At 42.3% G+C, this 26,224-nt stretch overlaps 2 protein-coding genes across 4 annotated transcripts in view; one reads left to right on the top strand and one right to left on the bottom strand.

Annotated features, from left to right (window-relative positions):
- The window catches only part of rab3ab (RAB3A, member RAS oncogene family, b), a 56,708-nt gene extending 42,117 nt beyond the window's left edge, over positions 1-14,591 (bottom strand). The window contains exon 1 of the mRNA XM_034080690.2: positions 14,551-14,591. The gene's annotated coding sequence lies outside the window, so the exon portion shown is untranslated. The remainder of the gene's footprint in view (positions 1-14,550) is intronic.
- The window catches only part of LOC117445202 (3',5'-cyclic-AMP phosphodiesterase 4C-like), a 168,307-nt gene that overhangs the window by 1,921 nt on the left and 140,162 nt on the right, over positions 1-26,224 (top strand). For all 3 annotated transcript variants that reach the window (XM_034080679.2, XM_034080678.2, XM_034080681.2), the window contains exon 2: positions 19,263-19,313. In XM_034080679.2, the coding sequence (XP_033936570.1) occupies positions 19,299-19,313 (15 nt within the window). In that variant the 5' untranslated portion in view covers positions 19,263-19,298. The remainder of the gene's footprint in view (positions 1-19,262; positions 19,314-26,224) is intronic.

Raw genomic sequence — 26,224 nt, 5'->3', positions numbered from 1 at the left:
GTTTTGTTGTCATTATTCAGCCTTTTAAATATGTTTAAATCAGGACATTGATGTTTGTATAGTGGGATATTTTTAAAGGTTTATAGACAAACATTTCCTGTCTAGTTTTAGCCTGAAAAATGTAGTTCTTCAGCAGCAGGATTATTTCTGCTTTTTTAGTGTTTTTACTATTTTAAGTTTTTACTATTTTAAATCTTTTTCTGAGGCTTTATGCGGCCAAGTTGCATACCATATATATCATTTGAAAGAGCCTTCGTGTTTAACAACATGTGAAGTTTCTGGTTTGAAACTCAGAAAAAGTGGAATCAGAGATGAAATTAAATGGTCCCTTTGAGTCTGCTTGAGAGAGCTAAACAGAATCAACATTGAGTAGAAACACACCTATATGAACACTTATGGTTCATGACTTGCTGGTTCCCCTCAGTGATTTTGGTCAAAAGCTATTGTTTCCTCTGTTTACCTAAGTGAGTGACAATAAGTCACTGATTGAGCTGGAAAACCAACTCCTGTGTGACAAGGGCGTGAAATACAAAGACATTTGGTCGCAGTGGAGGACAGACCTTTTTCTATCTGTAGTCTAAAAGCAATTTATTTAAGAGTAAACTTAATGTGCTGTTTTATCCTTTTGAATTGTTCTGCTATGACAAAACACCATTTGCAGGAAATCAATGGCAGTAATGTGATCCAAACAGCAGCAATCTAAAATCAAATGAAAAATATGACTTACAATATACAATTGAAACTGTTACAACTATTAGACATTTTGGATTTCTTTCCCAGTTAGATGATGATTGGCACGTTCACATTTCTACCTTTCTAAATATGAAGCTATAGCAGCAGAGGGTTAGCTTAGCATAGCACCACAACCTGGCTCTGTGCAGAGGTAACATCATCTGCACCACTAAAGCTCATGATTAACATATTATATATCTTACTTTTCAAAGCATTCATAATCTTAGGTCACACATATTGGTTCTTGTTCCTGCTGCTCGCAAGAAATGATTTAAATGATCTCAAAATTAGAATAAAGTTGGAATTTATGAATTCATTTTAGAGTCTCTGGCAACAAAAATGAAATGTATCCTATAGCAGGGACTAGTGCTGCGTACCGGTACGCCGAACCGGTACTGGACTTGTAAAAAGTTTCGGTTCAAGTCCGGTTAAAACCGGAACGTCGGGAACCGGTACTTGGACTCGCAAAAAAACTAGCACTTACGTATATTCTGGTGTCTGTGGTTATTTAAACATTCCCTGATAAACGTTATTCAGCGTCAATAAATGAGTGCTAATCCCAGTGTGTATTAAAAAAGTATTAAGTTAATAGTGTTAACTTCCGTTTTTTTCAGAATAAAACTGATTTAAATTAGTGTATTTAATTCAAAATTACGCCATATCAACATTGATTTTAATTTAACAGTATGTATGTACATCACTATGTATGTACTGTATAATGTACACATGTAGAGTTGTAGAAAATACATGGTGCACAGACAGTACAGTACACTCTGACTGTACAGTCACTACAGTGTAGCCTATACTGTATAGTAGGTGTGTAACAGTGTAATGCGTATAGTCTACTCTACACTCTACCTTTCAGCAACGTTTTAGGGATTTAGGCTCAGTCAGCTCAGGGACTGTTTGGGTACTTTAGTTTGGTAAATGAAATAAACGTTTGAACTTTGTAGTAGTTCACTGTAGTTGCTGTCATAAGTCATTTGTAGACTAAGTGGCACATTTGTACTTTGTAGAGAAATGTAGACACAAGTTGGAAGGGAGCGCAATAAACCTGATGAGTTTGAATTTGAGTTGATTATGAGTTAATTTTCAATTGATAATTAGCTCACAATAAGTTCACTTTAGTTACTCACACAACTTGACTCAAGCCATGGGTTCAGGTCCGGACTTATAAGTCCGGACCTGAACCTGAACCTCTGGACTTGAGTCCGGACCTGAACCTGAATGTGAGTCCAGGTACGCAGCACTAGCAGGGACTATAGCAGCAAGACATGATAATGGTACATATAGTCATAACTTGTAGACGTGTATGGGTTTGGTTGTGAACATTAAACCTAATCGTCTTGATCTGAAGTTCTTGACGTTGATGAGAGTCTATGCGGTCCTTATCAGCCTGAATCTTTCTGTTGTGCGTCACCACGATAATGACGGCATCACGAGACGCCTTGGGTGTTCACTTTATGATGGTTGATTGTAGGGGTGCACGTCATCACGTGCGTTTTACGCGCCGTTAAGCTACAACGTTATCGGTACTGGAGACATTTAAAAAATATATGTCATGTATTATTGATACAAAAACATTATATCGCAGTCTTAGTGTGGCCTGCTCGTTTATAATATGTAAAAAGACAAACAAATGCGTCTATGATGTATTTTCGATCAGACGAGATCTCTCTCCCTGGTCTGTGTGGGAGGGGGCGGGGCAGTTTACACACACGCGGCTGCTACATGCAGCAACACACTGCGGAGGTGGCGGAGAGAACGCCGCTCCGAGGTGTGGTTAAACTGTACCCGTCTCGATGCTCGTTGCAAAGTGCAATAAGTGTTTAGCATGTAAGGGCGGTAACACGAGCAGTTTGTCTAAACATTTAGCAAAAGTGCTCCACATCCAGACGGAGGAATGCACCGGGTTCCACTGTCTTTCTAGCAGCTCTGTAGCCCCGTCCACGAGTAACGTTTTCACGTCAGGTGTTATGTATGCTAGCAGCAACACACAGAGCTAACTCAATTATACAAACATGGGGTAATGATTTGAGGAAACTGAATTAGTTAGTTTGTTAAAGTTTCAGCTATTCTGTTCACAGTTCTGTTATCACATTATTTATTATTTGCTAAAACACTGTTGTTTCTTTTGATGTGAAATATTATTTATTTAATTTAAATGAAAAGCAATGTTCATTTTGTAAACAATTTGCTTAGTTAATTTAATAATATGTATTTTTTAATCAAGTATTCATCTTTATTGTCTTCATTGTTAGTTTCCACATGCCTAAAACAACCTCAAGCTACATCTAAAAGTTGATGGCTAAATAAGAGCGCTTGAGAAATTGTGCAAGGCATAATAGTCCGAATAGTCGATTAATCGTTTCATTAATCGATAGATTAATCGACTATCAAATTAGTCGTTTGTTGCAGCCCTAGTTGATTGTAGCATTTATGACAAGGACACCCTTTTTAAGATGGTTAATCATTAAAGGCTGCTGTGCCAGGACACACTGTGAACTTTTGGATAATTTCAACACAATGTGTAATGAGATGTAAGCTTGACCTTGCTAATGCACTTTTAGTAAGAGCCTAATTAGGAGATTCATTAGTATTTGAGAACTTGCCAAATAGGCCATTAAATAGACTCATCATTTGTCATTGCAGGAACACCGCACGTTAATGATAGCTCCTTGTTGGAACACTCTTAAGAATCTCTTCTTCCTTAAATGACTCATGCTATCATTACTCTGAGAAGTGAAAGATTGCATTGCAAATAAACTGACACATGTACATGTTGCTGCACTTTGGCTGAAGCTGTCAAAAGGAATCTTTTAAAACTGGAAAAGCAATGTTTTAAAGATCTGGCAGGCTGTAGTTTAGTTAGAAAGCTCTCAGTAATTGCATATCAAGGCTGCACATTTCTCTAAAGCTGATACTTAAATACTTTTTTGAGATCAGACAAGTCAGAGAGCTGCAAAGTAGAATGTGCTATTTTTGATGCCTCTGGTTCTGGAAGTAAATGTTTTATTCATTTTACCCAGATATGGCACTTAGAAAATATCTGCTTAAAAAAAAGTTTGGTAGACAGCAACACTTATTAGGGAGATTTTGAGAATGACTCTCGAGGTGCATTTTAGCAAGAAATCACAGAGCTTAATCCTGGGATGTGTGTGCAGCAGAAGCCAAAGATAAGTCTCACTATCGATAATGTAGTATTTAGACTCGCCGACAAGCCTAACTGACCAGGGGCGGTTCTAGGGGGGGGCAGGGGGGGCCAGTGCCCCCTAACACTGACTTCTGACCCCCCTGTGGCCCCCTAAAAAAGAAAAAAAAGAAGAAAAAAGTTTATGATTAAACTATTTCTTGGCTGATGGAATAGGCGGAAGTAATGATATTTGTCATTCTAGTCGGACCCATTAGAGCATTCACGGGTCTCCAACACATCGATCACGAGCTACCGGTATCTCGCAAGCCCTCAATAGGCCCCACTTTACAAATATGTTTTTTTTTTTTTTTAACAAGCCGTCATTGCCACGGAGGAGCACACAGCCTCTGTGAGCGAGCGAGCTAGAGAGAGCACACCTTTATTTTTTTAATGTGTTGTAAAAAATAAAGAAATCATTCCAATGTGTGGCCTACTATAGGACTATAGGACAGACAACAACGGGGAGTGATTAGTAAAATATGCATAAATAAAAAGAAAGAATACTATAGGTAACATAAGATAAGAATAAACAAGTTTAAATGTTGTTATTGGTTGTGATCATATGTGACCCGCTCTATCGAAATCAGTCGGAAGTCGCAACGGCTCATTTCAAAATAAACGTGGATTTACGTAAAAAACAATTTTTTCGGGGTTCGGGTGTTTTGTTTGATTTTAAACAAACAAAGTCTTGGCTTTCAGAATATGAAACTTTTATTTCCAAAATCACACAATAAATACATTTTTGAAGCTTGTAAAGGGACGAAGACGGGCACCTCTCACTCACAATCTGCTCTTCCGCAGCGCCACCCCCCTCCCTCCGGCTGACATTATGAATGTAAGAGTATAGTAATCATAAATAACACGGCAGGGTCCGTTACAGTTTGTTTTCATCTGATTTCAATTAAACAAAGTCTTGGCTTTCAGAATATTAAACTTGTTTCGGCAAATTCAGATGATAAATACAACTTTGAAGCTTGTAACGGCATAATTACAAGTGGAGAACGGAGTAACTTAACGTCACAGCAGGCATAACAACAGCTGGTGTTTCTCGTGAGTGTTTTCCCCGGGAAACAAACACAATACACACAAACGCAAAATTACACAAACACACACGTATACACACACACTCACGAGCTTCCCCTCCAAACGAAAATATCTTCCCTCCGTAGTATTTTGATCATTTGCTCCGCTAATAATCAATCAGATCGATGGATTCCAGAGAAGAGAAAACTTTGAAGGCCTTTTTCTCAAAATGATGACTCTGTGACAGTCATTATATAATGTGACATATTTCACTTAATATTTGGAGTACAAAAACAATCCTGATATGATTAGAAAGCTAGGAATATCCTCTTTCCAACAGTGTATACAACTCAAAATGTTTCTTCGGGTCAATGCGACTGATTTCGATGGAGCAGGTCACATATTCTAAAGATTTTTTGATTATTGAAAAGTATACAGCTCCCTTTCATCTGAGTGTTGAGAGCTGTATCCATAAATTACTTTTGTGCTCAAAGTGCACCAGATTGATGCATTTAACTTCAACATTTAAAAAAATATATATTCCCGAGGCTGCATGCCCCCGGACCCCCCTAGAGAAGGTTAGGTCCAATAAAGCAGGTTAAAATTATTTTCTTTTAGTAAACACTGAAAACGGGTCCCACAGACCCAAACAGCATACAAAGGTAAGCATATAATGTGTAATGAAACAAATACCAATAACTGTATTGCATTGTTTTCTTAGGTGTATGCACACCACCGCATACTGTCTTTTTCGTCCTGCATTTATTGTGTCCCCCTCAGAAAATAACTGGCCCCACCCTGGCCCCCCCAGTCAAATTGGTCTAGAACCGCCACTGTAATTGACAAAACTCAGATTACTTTGTTTTACAGTGGAAAAATAAGACACTTAATTCACATACAACACCTATTTCACATAGAAGTATGATCAAATCTATATCTTCTGGGCCCAGGAGTTCAAAACTTTTAATCTCAATCAGATCCGATCAGATTTTGAAATCCCATTTTTTGTGATCCAGGATCAGACAAGTTGGCCAGATTTTGTCCCTGGAGTTCAAAGCAATTCAGGATAGGATCAGCCTGATCCAGATTACGATTTTTCAAGATGTCTAGATCCTGAATATCAGTGCTTTAATCATACCGATCGCCATCTAGTGGACATGAAACATAATACAAGGAAGACAAGAGACCACATTGCAGACATCTATTGTACGCAATTACTTTTGACAGATGATGGACTTTTTTTTGTTGAAGATATTTTTTCTTTAATCTAAATTACATTTGTGATTGACAATCTTTGTTGTGATACTTTCATGAGCATAAACATTTATGTCATCAACATTTGGTTGAAAACAAAATAGGCCACCACAAACGTGACCAAAAAATGAAAAATAAAATTGATTTGCCATGAAGGCTAAACATTGTGTATTATTTCAGTTAACAAACTTTGCCATCTTATTTATATTGAAACATTTTTAAATAAATGGTACAGTACATTTTGCTCTGGTAATCCACTGGAAATCCACCCCTCTGGTGGGATCAGGGTAATCCAGTTTTTTGGGATCAAACTGATCCCAATCCTGTGTTGTCGGTTTGAACTACCCGTTTTGAAGATTTGATCCAGATTAAAGCTTGGATTGGATTTCCTGATTGGATATCAAAGTGATCCTAATCCTGTTTTTTGGTTTTTAACTCCCAAAAATCCAAATCTGATCTGATCAGATAGGGATTAAAAGTTTTGAACTCCTGGGCCCTGGTTATTAGAAGCAGTATGTACGAACAGAAGTTGTAAAAGGTGTTGAGATTGTGTGTGCGGTCTTCAGCTCAGTCAGTTTCTCATGTACGATGCTGAGAAGCTCCTGTTCCTGTGTTAATGATCTTGCTGCTGATCTTTTCAATCACAGTGGGGGGGGTCAGGTTGTTAGCAGAGCAGAACAGGCATTGCTGGCTCTAGAGAATCAGCTCATCAGTAGTCTTAAAGTAACTTGTGATCGATGGTAGTGCCGAGGTGTTAAAACTACTCATCATGCTCTATTGTCTGGACGTTTCCCACCAGGGTCAGGGTCAGGGCAGTGAGCTGGTCCCTCTGGAAATCCAATAACATTTATTTGCTGTGATTGAGTTGTTCTCAAACCACAGTGCCAGCCTGTGGATTTTATTGCTAATGCTGTTGTTGGAGTTAGTGGTGTCAATGACCATCAGAGTACTTGATGTACAGAACTTCAGGATGTTATGTCTGTTATTATTGTCAATAATTATTAAATCCTAGATGTACTGTTACTTAAAGCAAGTATAAAAAAGCACCCATTTGTGTAAACAAAGCTGTGTGTTACGGTGTGTGAAGCAGGTAGGACCCAAATGCAGATTAACGTACAAATAATTCCTTTATTTCAAGGCTATGCTGACAAATACAGAACAGAACACTCACCGAGGACAAGCCAATACACAAGACAACCCGACAAAGAGAGACAGAAAACACAGAACTTAAATACACCCAGAACTAATCACATAAACACGAGACAGGTGAGGAGGGAGGAGAAAACACATAGGTACCAGGTGAACACAATTGGGTAATCAGAGAGGGAAACCGACAGAAAGTAACCAGGCAGGAAACGGGGGTGAACACTTTACAAAATAAAATAGGAAACCCAAAGATAGAAAAGGACACGAAAAATACTAACACAGACAAATCCTAACAGTACCCCCCCCCCTCAAGGGACGGATCCCAGACGTCCCAAAACAAAAATCCAAAAACTCAAGCAGGGTGGGTGGAGGGTGTCCGGAGGAGGGACGCATCACTAAGCCACCAGGGTGGGAGGAGGGGGTCAGGAGGACGGGACTGAACTGACCGCCCAGGGGCAAGGCAGAAGACCAGGAAGGGGTCTCGGGCGGACGGCCCGGGGGCAAGGCAGAGGACCAGGAAGGGGTCTCGGGCGGACGGCCCGGGGGTAAGGCAGAGTCCAAAAAGGGGGATTCGGGCGGACGGCCCGGGGGCAAGGCAGAGGACCAGGAAGGGGTCTCGGGCGGACGGCCCGGGGGTAAGGCGGAGTCCAAAAAGGGGGACTCGGGCGGACGGCCCGGGGGTAAGGCGGAGTCCAAAAAGGGGGACTCGGGCGGACGGCCCGGGGGCAAGACGGAGTCCAAAAAGGGGGACTCGGGCGGACGGCCCGGGGGCAAGACAGAGTCCAAGGTGGGGACCATGGAGGGGCGAAGGCAGCGGCAGGAAGAGTCAGGGGGCCGGGCCCGAGGGCGAGGCCTGCTGCACTCAGGGGGCCGGGCTCGAGGGCAAAGACCAGACAGCTCCGCAGGCCGGGCAGGAAGGCGCTGACGGGACAGCGCCGGAGGCCGGGCATGACCCGGTGTCGGAGCTGGTGGGACAGGCCTCGGCAGGATCCCCCACGGAAGAGGACCAGGACACGGGATTGGCAGGACCCCCGGCAGGAGAGCAGTCGGCGGGGCCTCCAACAGCACAGGACAAAGGGTTGGCAGGACCCCCGGCAGGACAGCAGACGGCGGGACCCCCAACGGGACAGGACAAAGGGCCGGCAGGACACCCGGCAGGAGAGCAGTCGGCGGGGCCTCCAACGGCACAGGACAAAGGGTTGGCAGGACCCCCGGCAGGAGAGTAGTCGGTGGGACCTCCAACGAGACAGGACAAGGAGCTGGCAGGACCCCCGGCAGGAGAGTAGACGGCGGGACCCCCAACGGGACAGGACAAAGGGTTGGCAGGACCCCCGGCAGGAGAGCAGTCGGCGGGGCCTCCAACGGCACAGGACTAGGAGTTAGCAGGACCCCCGGCAGGAGAGCAGTCGGTGGGACCACCAACGAAACAGGACAAGGAGCTGGCAGGCCCCCCGGCAGGAGAGTAGGCGGCAGGACCTCCAACGGGACAGGACACAGGGTTGGCAGGACCCCCGGCAGGAGAGCAGTCGGCGGGACCCCCAACGGGACAGGACATGGAGTTGGCAGGACCCCCGGCAGAAGAGCAGTCTGCGGGACCTGCAACGGCACAGGACATGGGGTTGGCAGGACCCCCGGCAGAAGAGTAGTCTGCGGGACCTCCAACGGCACAGGACATGGGGTTGGCAGGACCCCCAGCAGAAGAGTAGTCTGCGGGACCTCCAACGGCACAGGACATGGGGTTGGCAGGACCCCCGGCAGAAGAGTAGTCTGCGGGACCTCCAACGGCAAAGGACCTGGGGTTGGCAGGACCCCCGGCAGAAGAGTAGTCTGCGGGACCTCCAACAGCACTTCAGTAGGGACTTTAGATGGGACTAGAGAAGGGACTAGGAAAGTGACCTGAGGAGGGACTAGGGAAAGGACTAGAGAAGGGACTACAGAGGGGACCAGAGGAGGAACTAGAGAACGAAACTCGAGAGGAGACTCGAGAGGGGAACTAGAGAGGGGACTTGAGGAGGGACTAGAGGAGGGACTAGAGGAGGGACTAGAGGAGGGAACTGGAGAGGGGACTCCAGAGAGGACTAGAGGAGAGACTAGAGGAGGGAACTTGAGAGGGGACTCGAGAGGCGAACTAGAGAGGGGACTCGAGGAGGGACTAAAGGAGGGACTAGAGGAGGGACCAGAGGAGGGACCAGAGGAGGGACTAAAGGAGGGGACTCCAGAGGGGACTAGAGAAGGGAACTTGAGAGGGGACTAAAGGAGGGACTAAAGGAGGGACCAGAGGAGGGACTAAACGAGGGAACTCGAGGGGGAACTGGAGATGGGACTGTGGCAGCTGGGGCCACATCTGGGTCTGGCACCAAGGCTGCTGGGACCGGGACTGGGGCCGGAATTGAAGCCAGAACCATGGCTGCTGGGCAGGGAACCGGAACACGGATCCATGGCTGTGTGGGGTGGTACTGGAGCATGGTACCATGGCTATGTGGGATGGTACTGGGGCACGGAACCATGGCTGCTGGGGCCAGAACTGGTTCTGGAACCCTGGCTCTTTGGGCTCGTGCTGCCAACCTGGCCTTGCGACCCCTTCCTTTAGGAGCCGTTTGGAGGCTCCGTGGACCTCCAAAGGCCAGACGAGTACCAGCGAATGGCTCCTGGACAGTAGCAAACACTGGGTGAGAAGCAGGGGCTGACGCCAGACGGACCACACCAATGCGTGTGGTGTCAAAACAGGAGTTGGGAGACCTGGGTCTGTCAGGATCGGGAAAACAAATTGTGAGGTAATCCAAAAGCCTGGCAGGTAAGAATTTCACCAAACTTTGATTCCTCAGTGTAAGGTGGACTGCTTCTGCCAGAGCAGCATCTCGCTGCTGAACCCTGACCGCTCCTATCCATTGATCAGAGCAGGTAGCCAAAGAGAACGTAAAATCCAATAATTCCTGCTCAAAAGGATCTGCTGGGCCCATATTTAAGGTCGGGTTGTAATGTTACGGTGTGTGAAGCAGGTAGGACCCAAATGCAGATTAACGTACAAATAATTCCTTTATTTCAAGGCTATGCTGACAAATACAGAACACTCACCGAGGACTTGTTTTTTTTTTTTTTTTTTTTTTAATTAGAAAATTCACAATTGAACATTTTCAATTTTTTAAAACAATCAAACATAATAATCATGCATAACATGACAAAAATAAAAGAAGCTTAATGCAATTAGCCAAAAGAAGATTGCCAAAAAAACAAACAAAAAATTGGATCTTACTTGAATATCCCATCATAGTTAACAAAAATACAAAATCAGAATACGAGAAACAAAAAAGCACTGCTATCAGGCAATCATTTATATGACACATACTCCACACTTTTCACGTTTCACACTAGACCTGTTAGCCAACACTGTCATACCTATACACCAGTCTGTCATTGTCACCAACCTCCACCAGAGTGCACCCTTCCACAAAGCTCTCCAGAAACGCGTCCTTTTCTAGGTACACATATGCCATCTGAACGTCCTTGCTTAAAATCCTCTTAAATATGTCCCATACGTCTACCTTTCTGTTCCCATAATGGGCCAAGTCTCTCCTAAGTTTTACAGCATACCGGGCATGGCTCAGCACATAGTTACAAAGATTCACATTGGGACCTTTCACTCCCCCCCTTACCCCAAACAGCCACAATTCCTTCCATACCATCGTTTTTAATATTCTATCCCCCCAACACTTATCAATTAGCCCTTTCACCCGTTCAAAATACACCTTTAGCTCTCTACATTCAAAAAATTCATGCATACATGTTTCCACCATAACCTTACACACATCACACTCTTTCTTCACCGTGGCATCCAACCTGCTTATGATCAAATTGTTGAACACCCTGTTGTGACGAAAAATAAAATCAAAATGCTCACATTCAATGCTATTCCATTTCACCCTTAAATTACCCCATATCTTCCGCCCATCAAACTTTTCAGGTTTCAGGCTTTGCAGGTCTTCTTATTTTACCTCCCCTCAGCATTTTGTAAATCACCCTCGTGTTTACTTTCTCCATTTTCACACGAGTATCCCCCTCCCCCACATACATTTCCGCCATGCTCTCTCCACTTCTTGTAGCCTCACCTTCAACCATTCTCACCCAGCCCACAGGCATACCCTTTTTCACCCTCTCCATGATATCTTCCGCCTTTCTTAATAGCATACTCCCCCCCCCACCCCTCACCTCATCCACTATGACCCGTGCTCCCATGAAACCCGGCACAAACTCATACACCAAATCCCTTACGTTTCTAAAACCCGCCCTCCACATTTGGAGATCAAACATAGGACACTTCTGCACCGTGATCATATGGTTCATGAAAATGGGCTGATTCCACACTTGCTCAACATTCACACACTCGTGCTTTACCCCTTTCAGAAACTCACCCCATGCTAATAGCACCTCCCTATGGTACTCCGAAACACTGCTTAGCATTCCTTTTTTGAAAACCATGAACAAAGCGCTGTCTCCACAGCCTCCACACTTATTGATAGCTTCTTTTAAAAATACCTTCCACGCATAATCTTTTTTTCCCCTCCTTGTCACCAACATATTTTAACATCATTTTAACCCTTAGCGCCTTCTTTTTCCTTTCCACGTTGATCAGCTTCATCCCACCATCCCTATACTCGTTCTCCATTACCTCCCTAGCAACTCTAACTCCCTTCCCTTCCCACAAAAACTCATTTATTGCCCTGTCTATTTCTTTATGAACCTTTTCAGGCATTTCCATGACAGTCATGATATAGACCAACCTGCTCATTATGAGCCCATTTATCACCACAACCTTCCCTCTTAACTTTAAATGCCTCATCTTCCAAAACCTTAGTGTTTTCCTTATTCCGTTGATGATTCCCTCATATTGCTCATCCCTCCCTTCCTTTTCTTTTATACCCAAATTAACCCCCAGCACCTTAAAATAATCTTGCCTTTCCTTGAGCCCTATTCCTGTCCTATCCACTCCTTCCTCACCTATATACATTACCTCTGATGTGTCTATATTTATCTTCGCCCCTGACGCCCTGCCATACTGCTGCACTACTTCTAACACTTCCCTCACACTATCCCCATCTCTGACCGTAACCGTGGTGTCATCTGCATACTGGTACAGGAGACTGGTCTGTCCCCCCGGTATCTCCACTCCTCTAATGTTCTTGTTCTGAATTAGCATTGTGGCTAAAGGTTCAGCTGACAAGGCATACAACATGGAGGAGAGAGGACATCCCTGCCTGACCGACCTCCCTAACCTAAACACATTTGTAACTATCCCATTTATTTTAACGCAACTCACCGCCCGACTATATAATCTTTTGATCCAGCCCACCAACTTCACCCCAAACCCTGCTTTCCCTAACACTCTATATAAATACTCATGATTGACCCGATCAAACGCTTTGTTTAAATCAAGACTCATAACTATGCCACCCTTCCCCTCCTTCATGTGTTTAATAGTATCTCTGATACTGCTTGTCGTGTCACTTATATCCCTCCCCGGTACACTATATGCCTGAGTCCCACCCACCACCGTTTTAATTACCCTCTTTATTCTATTCCCTAACACCCTCGCCAATATTTTGTAGTCATTGTTTAGCATGCTCAACGGCCTATAGTTTTCTAATCGGTCCCTATCCCCCTTTTTGTATATGATGCTTATAACCCCCATTGCCATGCTGGTCGGCAGGTCATCCTCCTCCTCAATGTGTTTGAACACCCTGTGCAGCACTGGTACCAACAGTTCCTTAAAGGTGATGTAGAATTCTGCTGTTAACCCATCTAACCCCGGACTCTTATTTCTACCCAACCCTCCTATTGCTAGATCTATTTCCCCTTTACCAATCTCTCCCTCACACATCTCTATCATTCTCATCTAATACTTTATCCATACTTTCTATCACCGTCTCTGCACTCATTCCGTCTGCCTCTTCTTTCTTAAATAATTCCCTGTAGAACTCCTCCACTCTTTCTGCTATCCCTACTAAATCTGTTATCTTCCTACCATCCTTTCCCTCAACCTGTTTTAAATAATTGTTTTCCTGCTTAATTTTTTCCAACCTCAGAAAGTAGCCAGTACACCTTTCCCCCTCCATTGCATACTTTGCCCTGCTTCTAACAATCGCCCCCTGCATTTGTCCCTCTCTATACCCTCTAGCTCATCTTTGATCCTCGTGTATCTCCCTAAATCTCTCCCTGACTCTTTGTCTATCTTTGCTGCCTCTTTAGCCAACTCTCCCCTCACCCTTTCCTCCCTTCTTCTATCAAGCACATTTTTCCCCTTACTGTGTTTTATGCTTATTCTCTTGATCTCCTCTTTTAACTCCCCCCACCACCCTAATATATTATTGTCCCTTGTATCAACCCCCTCCCTTATACATTCCCTCACCCTTTTTTTTATACACCTCATCATTCAGTAGTTTCGCATTCAAGCACCACATACCCCCGCCTCTCCCATTCACCTTCAGCCCCATCCTGAGACTAAGAACCATATGATCACTCAACGCTGTGGTCCTATATTCAATCATTCCAATCTTTTCATTCACGGCTTCCGAACACAGAGCTAAATCGATCCTGCTCTGCCTAAGTTTATCTTTCACCACCCGTCTCCAAGAAGATTCTCTGACATCCAGATTTCTTTCTCTCCACACATCTATCAACCCATTCTCATTCATTATCTTTTTGAGTGCCACCCTCGAGGAGTCACCAATAAAACGAGCACCCGCAGGCGCATCCAACCTTCCACACCGCACATTGAAACAGTTCCCCCCACATTTTCCCTCCAACCCCTCAAAAAAAATCCTTCTCTCCCTCTTTATATTAGGTGCATACACATTTATCAACTTATACGTGTCCCCCATGTATTCATACTGCACCCCGATCATCCTCCCTTCCCCATCATCCTCAACCTTCCTTGCATTCTTCACATCCCCCGACTTGATAAGTATCGCCACCCCTCTAGCATGCTCACCCCCATTATTTGCAAACACTTCGCCCATCCACTCCTTTTTAACCTCATCCACACTCTTCCCATCCCAATGCGTTTCCTGCAGACATATGATGCTGGCCTCACATAGACTTAGCGCCCGGCTTCTTCTGATCTTACTTTTGAGACCATTACCGTTTAGGGATGAGATAGTTGCCATCAAAAGGGATGTTATTATAATGAACGTCCATTGCATCATTACCTTTCACTGGTTGCTTTCCCGAGCTCCCCCTCTGTTGTACCCGCTCTCCTTTTCTCCACCTCCCTCTCCTTGTCCGATTTCCGTCTAGCAATCAGCCCGGCGTTCTCCGCTGAGGTCGTCTTCTTCTTCTTCTTCTTCTTCATCTTCTCCTCCTCCTCCTCGCACCTGTTTATTCTCATGCCTCGGCCCCTCTGCTCATCATTAGGGCTCCCGAAGACCATGGCGCCCCCAGGGTCCTCCCCCAGCTCTCCCTCCTCCATTCCGGAAGCCTCCGAGATGTCTTCCACCTCCTCAGGACTCCAAAACTTCTTTCCCCCGCCGCTGCTCCCGTCGCCGCCTCTGCCGCTTCCATCGGCGCCTCCGCCGCCCTGCCTGGCACTTTTCTTGCTCTTCTCCACGTTTGGTGCCTTCTCTTCCATCACCGAAGCCCCCGAGATGTCCTCCACCACTGGACCTTCATCTTCGCTGCTGATCTGCTCATGGGGTCTTTTCTTTGCCCCCTCGTCCCCTCCATTAGTTTCATTTTCCCCAGGACGGTCCTCATCGTCACTTCATACTGTTCTCCCGTCACTCTGCATCCATCCACTGTCCCACACTGTTTCTGTATTCCTTTAAGCAGGTCCATCATAGACAGTGCACCTTCCACAACTACTTCCACAGTTAATTCCACACTGTACCTCGTCCTCTCCTTCTTCCCCTCTTTTCCTTCCTCTCCTGCTTTCTTGCTTTGTTCTTGCTCTTCTTCTTTGTCTTTGTCCTTCCTTTCATCCGCCTTGTCACTTGCCCTTCCGCCTTCCATGTTCGGCACCTCCGCAGTCCTTTCCACTCCAGCCGCTGTTGCCATCAAAACACTCGCCGCACCAGATCCCAGCACCGGTGGGGGGGAGCCCGACCGGCAATGCCGTTAGGGGAGGCCGTGCTTCGGGCCATACCCAGTTTTTTTGCCTTCGGTTGAAGCCCCTCCGCTGACTGAAGCCAATCGTGTTTTCAATCGTTCTCACTCACTCACTCTTCCTGTTAAAGTTGCACTGAACCGTATGGTTCAAATGTGCGCATGCAGCCTGCTGCGAGGACAAGCCAAATCACAAGACAACCCGACAAAGAGAGACAGAAAACACAGAACTTAAATACACCCAGAACTAATCACATAAACACGAGACAGGTGAGGAGGGAGGAGAAAACACATAGGTACCAGGTGAACACAATTGGGTAATCAGAGAGGGAAACCGACAGAAAGCGAACAGGCAGGAAACGGGGGTGAACACTTTACAAAATAAAATAGGAAACCCAAAGATAGAAAAGGACACGAAAAATACTAACACAGACAAATCCTAACACTGTGTATGTGACATAGAAGAGTCACTTATTAATAAGTGGCCTTTTCACACTACTTCTGTCGTTTTTTTCCCCCATTACTGTCATATATAAGATTGTTCATGTAAACACCACATCATTGTATTTAACGGGTCATTCAAATGTCATAAACAGTCTCAGAAGATATTACTGTCTGAGAACAGAAGTCAGGCACAGAATATGCACTTTTAACCCCAGATCTCTGTAAACAATGTGTTGGGTATGTACTGTACACATGTATCAGTTTATTTCATGAATTGGACGAGGGTAATGTCATATAAATACATTTTGCAAAGATGAAAACCGGTTGTCTATTTCACTTTAGCCATAAATGGATGCAGTTAGCTTTAACTGTTTACTAATACCCCTGAATAACACCTGTTCACAGCACTCATATCAATACAGTTCAATAACATTTGATATAAAAGGGTGTGGACCAAAGATGAGACACTGTTCAGTATAACATGACACCATACAGCTTCCAATAAGACCATTATGTTATTTTTAAAGATGTATTTATTCCACATATCTTTCCAATAAAGCAGAACATGGTGGTACATGAACATGGTACATAACATGGTGCATGTCCTCTAGAGATGTTGTTTTAGGTGACGGTTAAATAGTGGGGTTTTTAAACAAAAAAAAATAGTTTCAGCTTCTTAAATGCATTTATTTTTAGATTTCCTTGTCATACTGAGCTGACAAGTTTGGGTCACCGCTGTGCAAAATCACAAGGGGATTTTCACTATTTTCATTAGATTTGATCGAAAAACGAATGAAGTACTGGGTAAAGTCATCTTGAAATTAATGAATTATAATAATAATAATTGGCTGCAGCACTGATGTTTGGAAGTTAGGATGTAATCACAGGTCAAACCTTTGTTAATATCTAAACTAAAGCATGGCATTGATCTTTCTTCACAGTAAAAGACAATGAATGAAGAACACACCATTACTAAAGATCTAAATGAATATCTGATAACCTAATAGGGCTGACAGTAAGGGATGATAAGCATGAATAAAACATTTCCATGTTGTGTTTTATATTCTAAAATCGAACTGAACTCTAGATTGAATGGACTGGAATAGCCTGAAGGGAAGTTTAATAATCCATGACTCTTATGGACCACTATGACTAACATCAGGAATTGCAACGGATACACCGACTCCTCGTACACAAATCATATCGTTTCCCACCCTCGGGCTTCTTGTAACGGACAAGAATCTAATCAGATTTGGACTGCAAATTAATGTAATGAGGGATGTAAACAAAACATTTCATGTGAAGTGTTTTTAAATTAACAGAACAAATACTGTGAATTATTTCTGTAATGTCTGACTGTTAATCTTGATTTGGCTTTAAGCCTTCACTTTCTTTTCCCACAATGCCTGCTGTTACAAACTGGAATTGTGGCATGTGAAATATGTTGGCGTTGTGGATGCATGGGGCATCTAATGAAAGGTGCTGTTGAGTAACACATAAAGACACAGAGTGTGCTGACAAGTAATAATACAAAATATGTAAGAAAATAAAATAGTCAAATATTACATACTGAGTCAACGATAAAATAGTCAACCACCTGTTGTTACTAATCTAAAACACACTATATCTGTACAGTCAATTCCCTATGTTGTGATTCATTGTCCTTCACATGTAGCGCTTCAAATGTCTAATTAAATTTGGCTTTGAACACTAGACAACACATTTTGTCCCTGCTATCGAGTTTTAGTCATTTCTGTTTATTGTGTTACATTTTGTTCTGCCTCTGTGTTTTGTGTTCTGAGCGCTCTGTGTGCTTGTCTTGAAAAACAACAAATCAGTTTCTCAAAGTAATAAAAGTGCTTCGTCATGTACATCTGAGGACTCTGGCTCCATCACAGATCCTCCCTCCATCACTGGGCTCAGAATAATGCCAGGTGGTGTCCATGAGTCATATGAATACTTTAATGATGAGAGTTTTCATACATGCCATTTATATAGTTGTTATATGTATTAGAAACCTAAGTTTATACTCTCCTTGCTTTAGTATTTTTTCTTGCGTTTAGTATGATTTATGAGTGTTTAATGAAGGTTAATGTTCAAGTGTTTCTGGTTTGGGAAGGAGAATTACTTTCTTTACTGCATGATGGATTGTCAATTTGCTGTTGAGCAACAACAGAAGGTCTTCGTTTCATTTTCTCATATGAAACGGCACCAATCGTTCCTTTTCCCCATAGAGCAACCATTTTCTATTTTTAGGGCTGTCAATTTAATGTGTTAATAACGCGTTAATAACGCGTTAACGCAAAAAATAATTAACGCCACTAATTATTTTAACGCGATTAACGCATGTATTTTTTTCCCTCGGCCGCCCCGTAGTTTCAGAGCGCATCGAGTTTAAAATACCATACAACTGATGCTGACAGCCCCTGCCGCCCGCTTGTGGCAGACCACACTTCCACGCTCACCGGCAGGCACCGACTGGCTATTGGGAGGACCGGGAGGGTGTGTGTGTGTGTGGCCCGAGCGAGCGAGAGAGAGACCTTACGTGCATTGTTGTTGTTAGCATCTGGTGCTAGCTAGCTGCGCTAACGGATATAAGGAGCTGTTTAAATGAAAACAGAGGAGCGCTCTATCCACACAACTGCGCCGAGCACTTGACTTTATGCAGGAAGCCAGACAGTGGGACATTGTACGAGAAGTCAGCACACTCAGCACGGATCGTGTGCAACATGATTGCAGCGTCCAGGCAGCTCCCGTTCGAGCATATGCCTTGAGTTGCACATAGCTCCAACGATCCATCACACACACACACACACACACACACACACACACACACACACACACACACACACACACACACACACACACACACACACACACACACACACACACACACACACACACACACACACACACACACACACACACACACACACACACACACACACACACACACACACACACACACACACACACACTATATTTTATGAGAGGTTCCAGGTTGAATTGAGGCGAATATTTGTAATGTTCAGAGGTTGTTGTGTTTAATATTCATGAGAATATTTCTCATTGTTCAAATGATAATAAACATTTGCATAAAGCATATTTGTCCACTCATATGTTGATAAGAGTATTACAAACTTGAAAAATATTCCTCTAAGGTACATTTAGAACAGATCAAAAATGTGCGATTAATTTGTGATTAATCGCGATTAACTATGGACAATCATGCGATTAAATATTGTAATCGACTGATAGCCCTAATTAGTATACTTCATGATGATCGACTTGTTGTAATGTCTAACTCTAAACTATATAACAACAATATGAATACCATTTTAAAATCTGCTCTATTTGTTGACTTTTTCTGTTTCAGCTGCTGTCTTGCTGCTGCAACAAATACCCAGCATAAATGTCTCGGCTCGAGGTAAATAGGGTTCATGGCTTCCCCTCTTACTCACGCATGCACACGCACACGCACACCTACACACCACTTCAACCTTTCTTATCAGGTCTTAAGTTAACTCTGCAGTCGTGCGTCACGTCTCATGATCACTGGACTTGGATTTCTTCACATCTGTAAATGTTTTATCTTTTCTTCAGGGCTTTGTTCGCCGTTAATAAATACATATTAGGACACACACACACACACACACACACACACACACACACACACACACACACACACACACACACACACACACACACACACACACACACACACACACACACACACACACACACACACACACACACACACACACACACACACACACACACACACACACACACACACACACGCTGTTTGATCATGAACAAGTCAGTCAATAATTATTCTTTAACAAAGAATAATGCTTCAAAGACTGTCTTGGTTAATGCATTTTTAAGGGCATAATTCCATTTTAAATGTAAAATTATATAAGAAGGACAAAGAGTTACTGAAATGTGTTCAACTTTCTGGCAAATTGGTAATACACCGGTCAACTGATAATTAGGTCATTCCTTAGAGTTTATTTTAAAATCTCCAATTTGTTCTATCTCACTTCAGTGGTAAATTGGTTAAGATGTTTTTAAGCATGATACATGCTATGGATAATTTCTCACACTTTGAAATGTGATGCTAAATGCACTCTGTATTACAAATTAAATATCCCTGTATATCTAATGTAATCTAAGGGACACCAGCAACAACAAGTACGTGTTTATATCATTTTGTGGAAAACAAAAAAGCCGCATCTGATACAAAAGTGCTTGACATTTCTATGCACAACTACTCACTGATGTGTAGTCCAGATCCATTCTCTCTGTAACCACAACATAAAGAAAATCCAACCTGGAGCATGTTTTAAACCTTGATGAACATTTACCATAAAATAGCTTATTTATGATTATACAATTTTAAAATAATGATTGGAATGATATAATAATTATATTTAAAGTGGTGCTTTTTCATGGTTTAATGGAAATAACTTTATAAAATCAACAAATGGCTTTTATCCATTTATGTAGGAGTTTTCAAAGGTAAGATTCCAGGCTGACATATAAGCCCCAACAGCTTTCTCCCCTTGCTGCTCTAAGAGTTGACCTTTTTGAGTGCGAAACATCAAGCTTTCATGACAACACACTGCCTGCAGAGTTAATCACAGCATACAGGCACCTACAGGGAGAGTTAGAGGGCTGATTGGAGACTGGCTCTATTTATGGAGCGACTGCAATCACACTCTTTGCGTCCCCGGGTGTCATTTTACATATATCTCTCAGCTTTTCATATCTTTTAGCTTTTCATCAGAGAAACAGGCTTTTTCTGGCTGTCTGTACTTATACGCTCACTGATATGTCACACGTCACCTGCACAGTAGGAAGCTTCATCAAGAGCCTCTCCTCTCACCATACGGGGGAATTAATATTCATTTTCCTCATTAGGAAAACAGCAGCGGCTTTGAACGCTCTCATAAAGGATCAACATGGTCCTATGAAATGCTCTTCAACTCTGATTAAACCCTCACGCTGTCAGAGCAACAGTCAGAGTGTAGTGGAGTCATTCTGCACTGTATGTGTGCAAAGTCTTTATCTGTAAGCATACGTAAGGCCGTGCATAGGTTATCTACATGTGAATAGACTATATAGATAAGTGTATACAGTATACGTTGTGCAGGGCAATGGCTGTGGTGGGTTTGTGGGATACCTGCAGCATTTAACATTACATCAAGGAGTGTGATTATAGCAGGAAAAAACAACTCTGTTGAGGGCAGGCATGCTTCCCATTGTTCAGACAAATCAGTTGCAGATGCTAAATCTTAAGCACTCCAGTCTTGATGTACTGAAAAACCCATTCTGACACTCTTCAACCGGATTATCATTAGCAAAAAAGGTTAAGAGATGTTTTATTAGTAAAACATCTTTTACACCCAAAGGTGCATTTGTTCTGCAGGCAGGAGATTCAGCACTCCACAGAGGAACACATCACAGCGACAGATTTAAACAGCACCAAAGCAAATTCATTAAGAGAAATATAACAAAAGAATACATAGTAAGGAAGGTCATGACAAATAATTCTACAAATGCACACAGTGTCCCTCACACTTAGCAGTGGTGTGTAAGCTTATTAGCCCACTCAACAATTTGGTTAAGATATTGTTTGTCAGCTATCTATCTTTGACACAAGTTAAAAGGTCAAAAAGATTTATTGGGTCAAAACCCGACAAAAAACGGTCATCATTTTTGGATAATCTGAAAACAGGAATGTTTTCTGAGACAAACAAACACCAATGGGCAATTGTACAAACTGTCTCACAATGCTTTCTTAATATCAATATTGAGTCAAGACTGTCTCATGATACTAGCCTTCTACACAATCAACAGCCTTTTCCCTAACGGTCGTATTGTCACAGATTGGACCGGGTAAGAAGTCTATTTTTCTTCCTTTTTCTGGGATATGTTAAGATCCAATAAGATTTATAGCACTAGGCGATACACTGCAGTGACTGTGCCATGGCAGGACTAACTTTATTGTAGCAGACTCAAAATGGCACAATTGAAAAGTAGAATTTCTATATGGTCCTCATTCTTACTTTGGCTCTTGTGTGTGTAGATACAGTTTATAAAGGAAAGGTAATGGCACACCACCCTTGGGTGAGCCAATATAAGAACAGAATAATTTTCATATTATACCGGCCACTTTTACCCTTTGTGTTTTGTTTGTTCAAAAAATCTGTTTTCAAACCCAAATATAAATGCTTAAATATGTCAACAATGTTCTTAATTTATCTGCAGGAATATGATGATGATTATCTGAAGATGTCTAGGGCCCAAGAACCTGTGACACAAGAGCTTTGATTAAGTGGAGTAGAGGGCAATGAAATAATTACACAACAGGCTAATCAACTGATTTGCAAAAATTAGAGCAAGAGGTGGAGAGAAGGATTTATCGGATTATAAATTCAAGATGAAAAATGAAACAAACTGTCATAATGGAGAGGATATTAAGAACAAGACCTGATTTAAAAAGATGCAGTGATGTAAAGGGTTCTACGTGTAATCAGTACAACAGCAGTGACATCCGTGTCGGTGTGATTACAAAAAAGAACACTTCTGATGATCGAGGTTCAGATGTTGAAGGTTTGAAGTTTGTCCAAACTGCGATAAGAGCTTGTCACCTCCATATCTTTCTGTAACCAGGTTGTGCTTTTATCTTCTGTTACCATTCTTTCCCTGTAATCTAAAATGGGTAAGGGTTCAAGTAAAAGCCTTTGTACATGCTGATTGCACTTTAAGGTGTCCACATCTAATATGAGTAGTCCATTGCTCTGTTTGGAGACTTTTTTTGAAGCAGCAGTTTTAACATGCTTCTCTGTGGAGCAGCTGCAGGAAATGTTGAACATTAACAGCAGTTATTTATCCCACTGCTATTCCAGCAGCTACAGGATTTTCTATCATGAGCAGAAAATATCAGTAATAACCAGATTGAATCAAATGATTAGTGCAGCTGTACATGCAGTAAATGAACAGGACCATGAAACTGTAGCCCTCATGGCAGCACTGTAGGGCCAAACATAGGCCCAGCAGTGCTAATATCAGTATGCTAATATGCTCACATTGACAATGTTAACATGCTGATGCTAAGCAGGTATGATATTTGACCATTTTCACCTTCTCAGTTTCCAATGTTATTATTTTTAAAAGAATAATTCACATCCAAATAGATGATGTGTACATCAATTACTTAACCTTGAATTTCTGAAGAGAACTTTTTTTCTCACTTGCCTCCAGAATGAACAAAAGAGCAAAACACCTCCTCTACAAACCCTCAAACAATTTGTGGAGTAAATCTCTTCCACATAAATTGTGAGCAGGAAACTGTTTAAGCTGAAGTACTTTAAACGGTAAGATTTTAGTCCAAATGAATGTCAAAGAAAGATGTGAGCATACTGTTGGATTAATAAGACTTTGATTATTTAGTTTGCGAGTGTGTGTGTGTAGATGTTTGGGTATAGTTTAGCTGTTGGTTAACATGGCACCCATTTTCTTCTTTTTTGTTATTCTGCGTTCCTTGTGGAGTCGAGAGAGAAAACCAGAGCTTTCTTCTCTTATTCAATTCAACACCAGTAAGTAATTGATAAGAATTCCTCCAAAATGTTGGTTATGATTTTGCTGTTGTTTTGATGTTATTACTACCGGACACTTCTATACTGAGCTGATCTTTGATGAGTCACTGTTTGGCGACTTGAGCGCTGATGCAATGCGGTTTTGAGGTTTGATTCCAACTGTGTCCTGCCGCACTGTGCTGGAAACACGACACACACTTTGGGAGAAAGTGTTAGTCATAAGTGTTGAAACACTCTTGATTAATAGAGAAGTGTGGAGTCCCACTAGCTCATTGGTTTTTGAGAGGTGGAGCACCTGCTGTCCCTTCTGATCACACACCAGAGCCTCCTTCTTATTCTCACTTCCTGTGTGTGACATGGCAGGGGATCCGCCAGGTGATAAGAAACCCAGCTGCTTCCTCTCTGCTGCTGAATGACTGGAGAACAACGTGTCCTTCAGCTCCGAAGAACTCCCAAAAGCAACATGTTGAGGCAAACCAGAAAGGTGCTGCTGTAAAAAGTAATATCGTGCTGTTGTCAGTTGAAAATGTCACACCTGAAAAATGTCAATGGTTGTCAGAAAATATGAGATCAGTGCTGCTCGAAAAAACAAAAGAGCTGCAATACTGAGAAAAAATGATCCAGGAGTGATAGTATTACTCGCTTTGTGTTGAAATTTGTGTATTTAGACTATTTAAACTAAATACATTTTTTTCTCTGTTGCAGGAGTTTCAGGTTCAGGTTATTTATTTGTACCAGTAGGTAGATTATGACCCAATCCCAAACCATGCCCTACACCCTACCCCTACACACTCCCCCTCCGTGACGGAGTGAACTCCGTGGAGTGACACTCGCAGCTCAACGAGGCTCCCTCCTGTCAGATGGAGGGAGTAAATACAGCGGCAAGCTTTGGGACAAACTCTCTCTCCGGCAGAAACAGGAAATGGCGAAACTGTATGTAACAACGGTTTCAAATCAGCATCTCTGACAAAAAATAAAAATTAATATCTAAAATAAAACTCCAAACATCTTTAATTGCACTGTAACTTTTTTGTAAAGCTCTTTTAGTTTTAAACCTGATTTTTATTAGTTCGTTTTTGCAAAAGTCTGTACATACACAAAACTTTATAATAAAATGCATACATTTACCTTTTTCTAGACTAAACACAGGTATGATCCTAAGTTAAAAAATATGAGGTTATCATGAGGTTGTTAACATCGCAGTTTATCAGTGGATGTTTGCTGGAACTACTTGTAAACCGCTTGTTTCCTGACGGACGGACACAGCGTTGAGACCGGTCAGGTGGAGACCGGTCAGCAAATCAACACTGATGCAGACTCGCTGTTTGATGGCTTGATAGCCCACTCCCCCTCCACACCGCTCCACACTCGTTGCTTTGGAACAGCACTTAATGTGGCAGACCCTCCGCGTGAACGCGCAAACGGAGGGGTAGGGTGTAGGATAGGGTGTAGGAAGTAGGGCGTGGTTTGGGATTGGGCCTTAGTTAGACAAGGGATCCATTGTGACACACAAAACAACACAGACAACAGGTACATCTTTAAAAAGTGGCCCGTGCTCCATCAAATAAAAAAACCATTTAAAAACCACAACTACAAAAAAGGTTGTTAGCTTTAGTATTTTATGTGTAGACTCATAACATACTGTGTTACTAGGCACCTACAGTATGTAACTCTGTCAAGGCCTGATCATGAATGTGTTGTGCCCTCTGACACAAAAAGAAAAACATAATTTCAGAATTGGGTCGTGGTAAGAGAGAGGTCTCTGGTTACAGCTTTATGATGGTTTGAATAACTTGGTTTTCTGAGTAACCTGCTCTTTATGTCTTTATGTCTTTATTAGGATCCCCATTAGCACTAGCATGAGCATTGGCTATTCTTCCTGGGGTCCTCACACTCAAAACATACATAAACATACAACAAAATTAAAACAAAACAAAACAGCTCATAATTTCATGCTATTTACAGTGAAATGAAGTGAAACTAACATGGTCATTCAATTATCGCCATCCTAAGGCCAAACAAAAGTAAATACAAATAAGTGTACATAATAATATATGCATACATAGCCACAGGCACAGTTCAAATTTACTTTGTAATACTTAAATAATTTTTTAGCAACCATTTGAAATGTACTTGAGAATTTTCCTGAATGATGTGAACCGGTAAAGAGTTCCAGCTGATCATGGCTCTGTACATGACTGTTTTCTGTCCCATATTTGATTTAGATTTAGGTAATACAAACCTTCCTTCTATTGTATGGCGTGTTTGATAGTTATGTTGTGCATATTGCGCTATAAATCTTTGTGATAATATATCTGGTGAGTGAGTCACTGTAATATTTCTGACAAAATTCAATAAAATATAAGTTGACCTCTGTCTGACAGTTAACCATTTCAGTGTCTCCAGCATTTCAGTGACTCTGGTTCTGTAGGAGCACTGCAGTGCACATCGTGCTGCCTTATTTTGTGCTACTTGTAGTTTGTTTAAATCTTTTTCAGCAGCACTAGACCATATAACCAAACAATAATCAAGCTGCGACAGAACCAAAGCATCCAAAACTTGTCTACTGACATCCATAGGCAAATATTTTACAATTCTTTTTACAAGTGACACACCCCTTCCCATTTTACATACAACATTATCAATTTGTTTAGACCAAGATAATTTATGATCCAGGGTTATACCTAGCAATTTTGTCTCCTTGACCTGTTCAATTTCAATATGGTTTAAATGT

This window comes from Pseudochaenichthys georgianus, chromosome 4, assembly GCF_902827115.2.
Source record: "Pseudochaenichthys georgianus chromosome 4, fPseGeo1.2, whole genome shotgun sequence".
Classification (NCBI taxonomy): domain Eukaryota; kingdom Metazoa; phylum Chordata; class Actinopteri; order Perciformes; family Channichthyidae; genus Pseudochaenichthys; species Pseudochaenichthys georgianus.
Note: the sequence above shows the minus strand (reverse complement) of the source record. Positions and strands in the feature narration are given on the sequence as shown.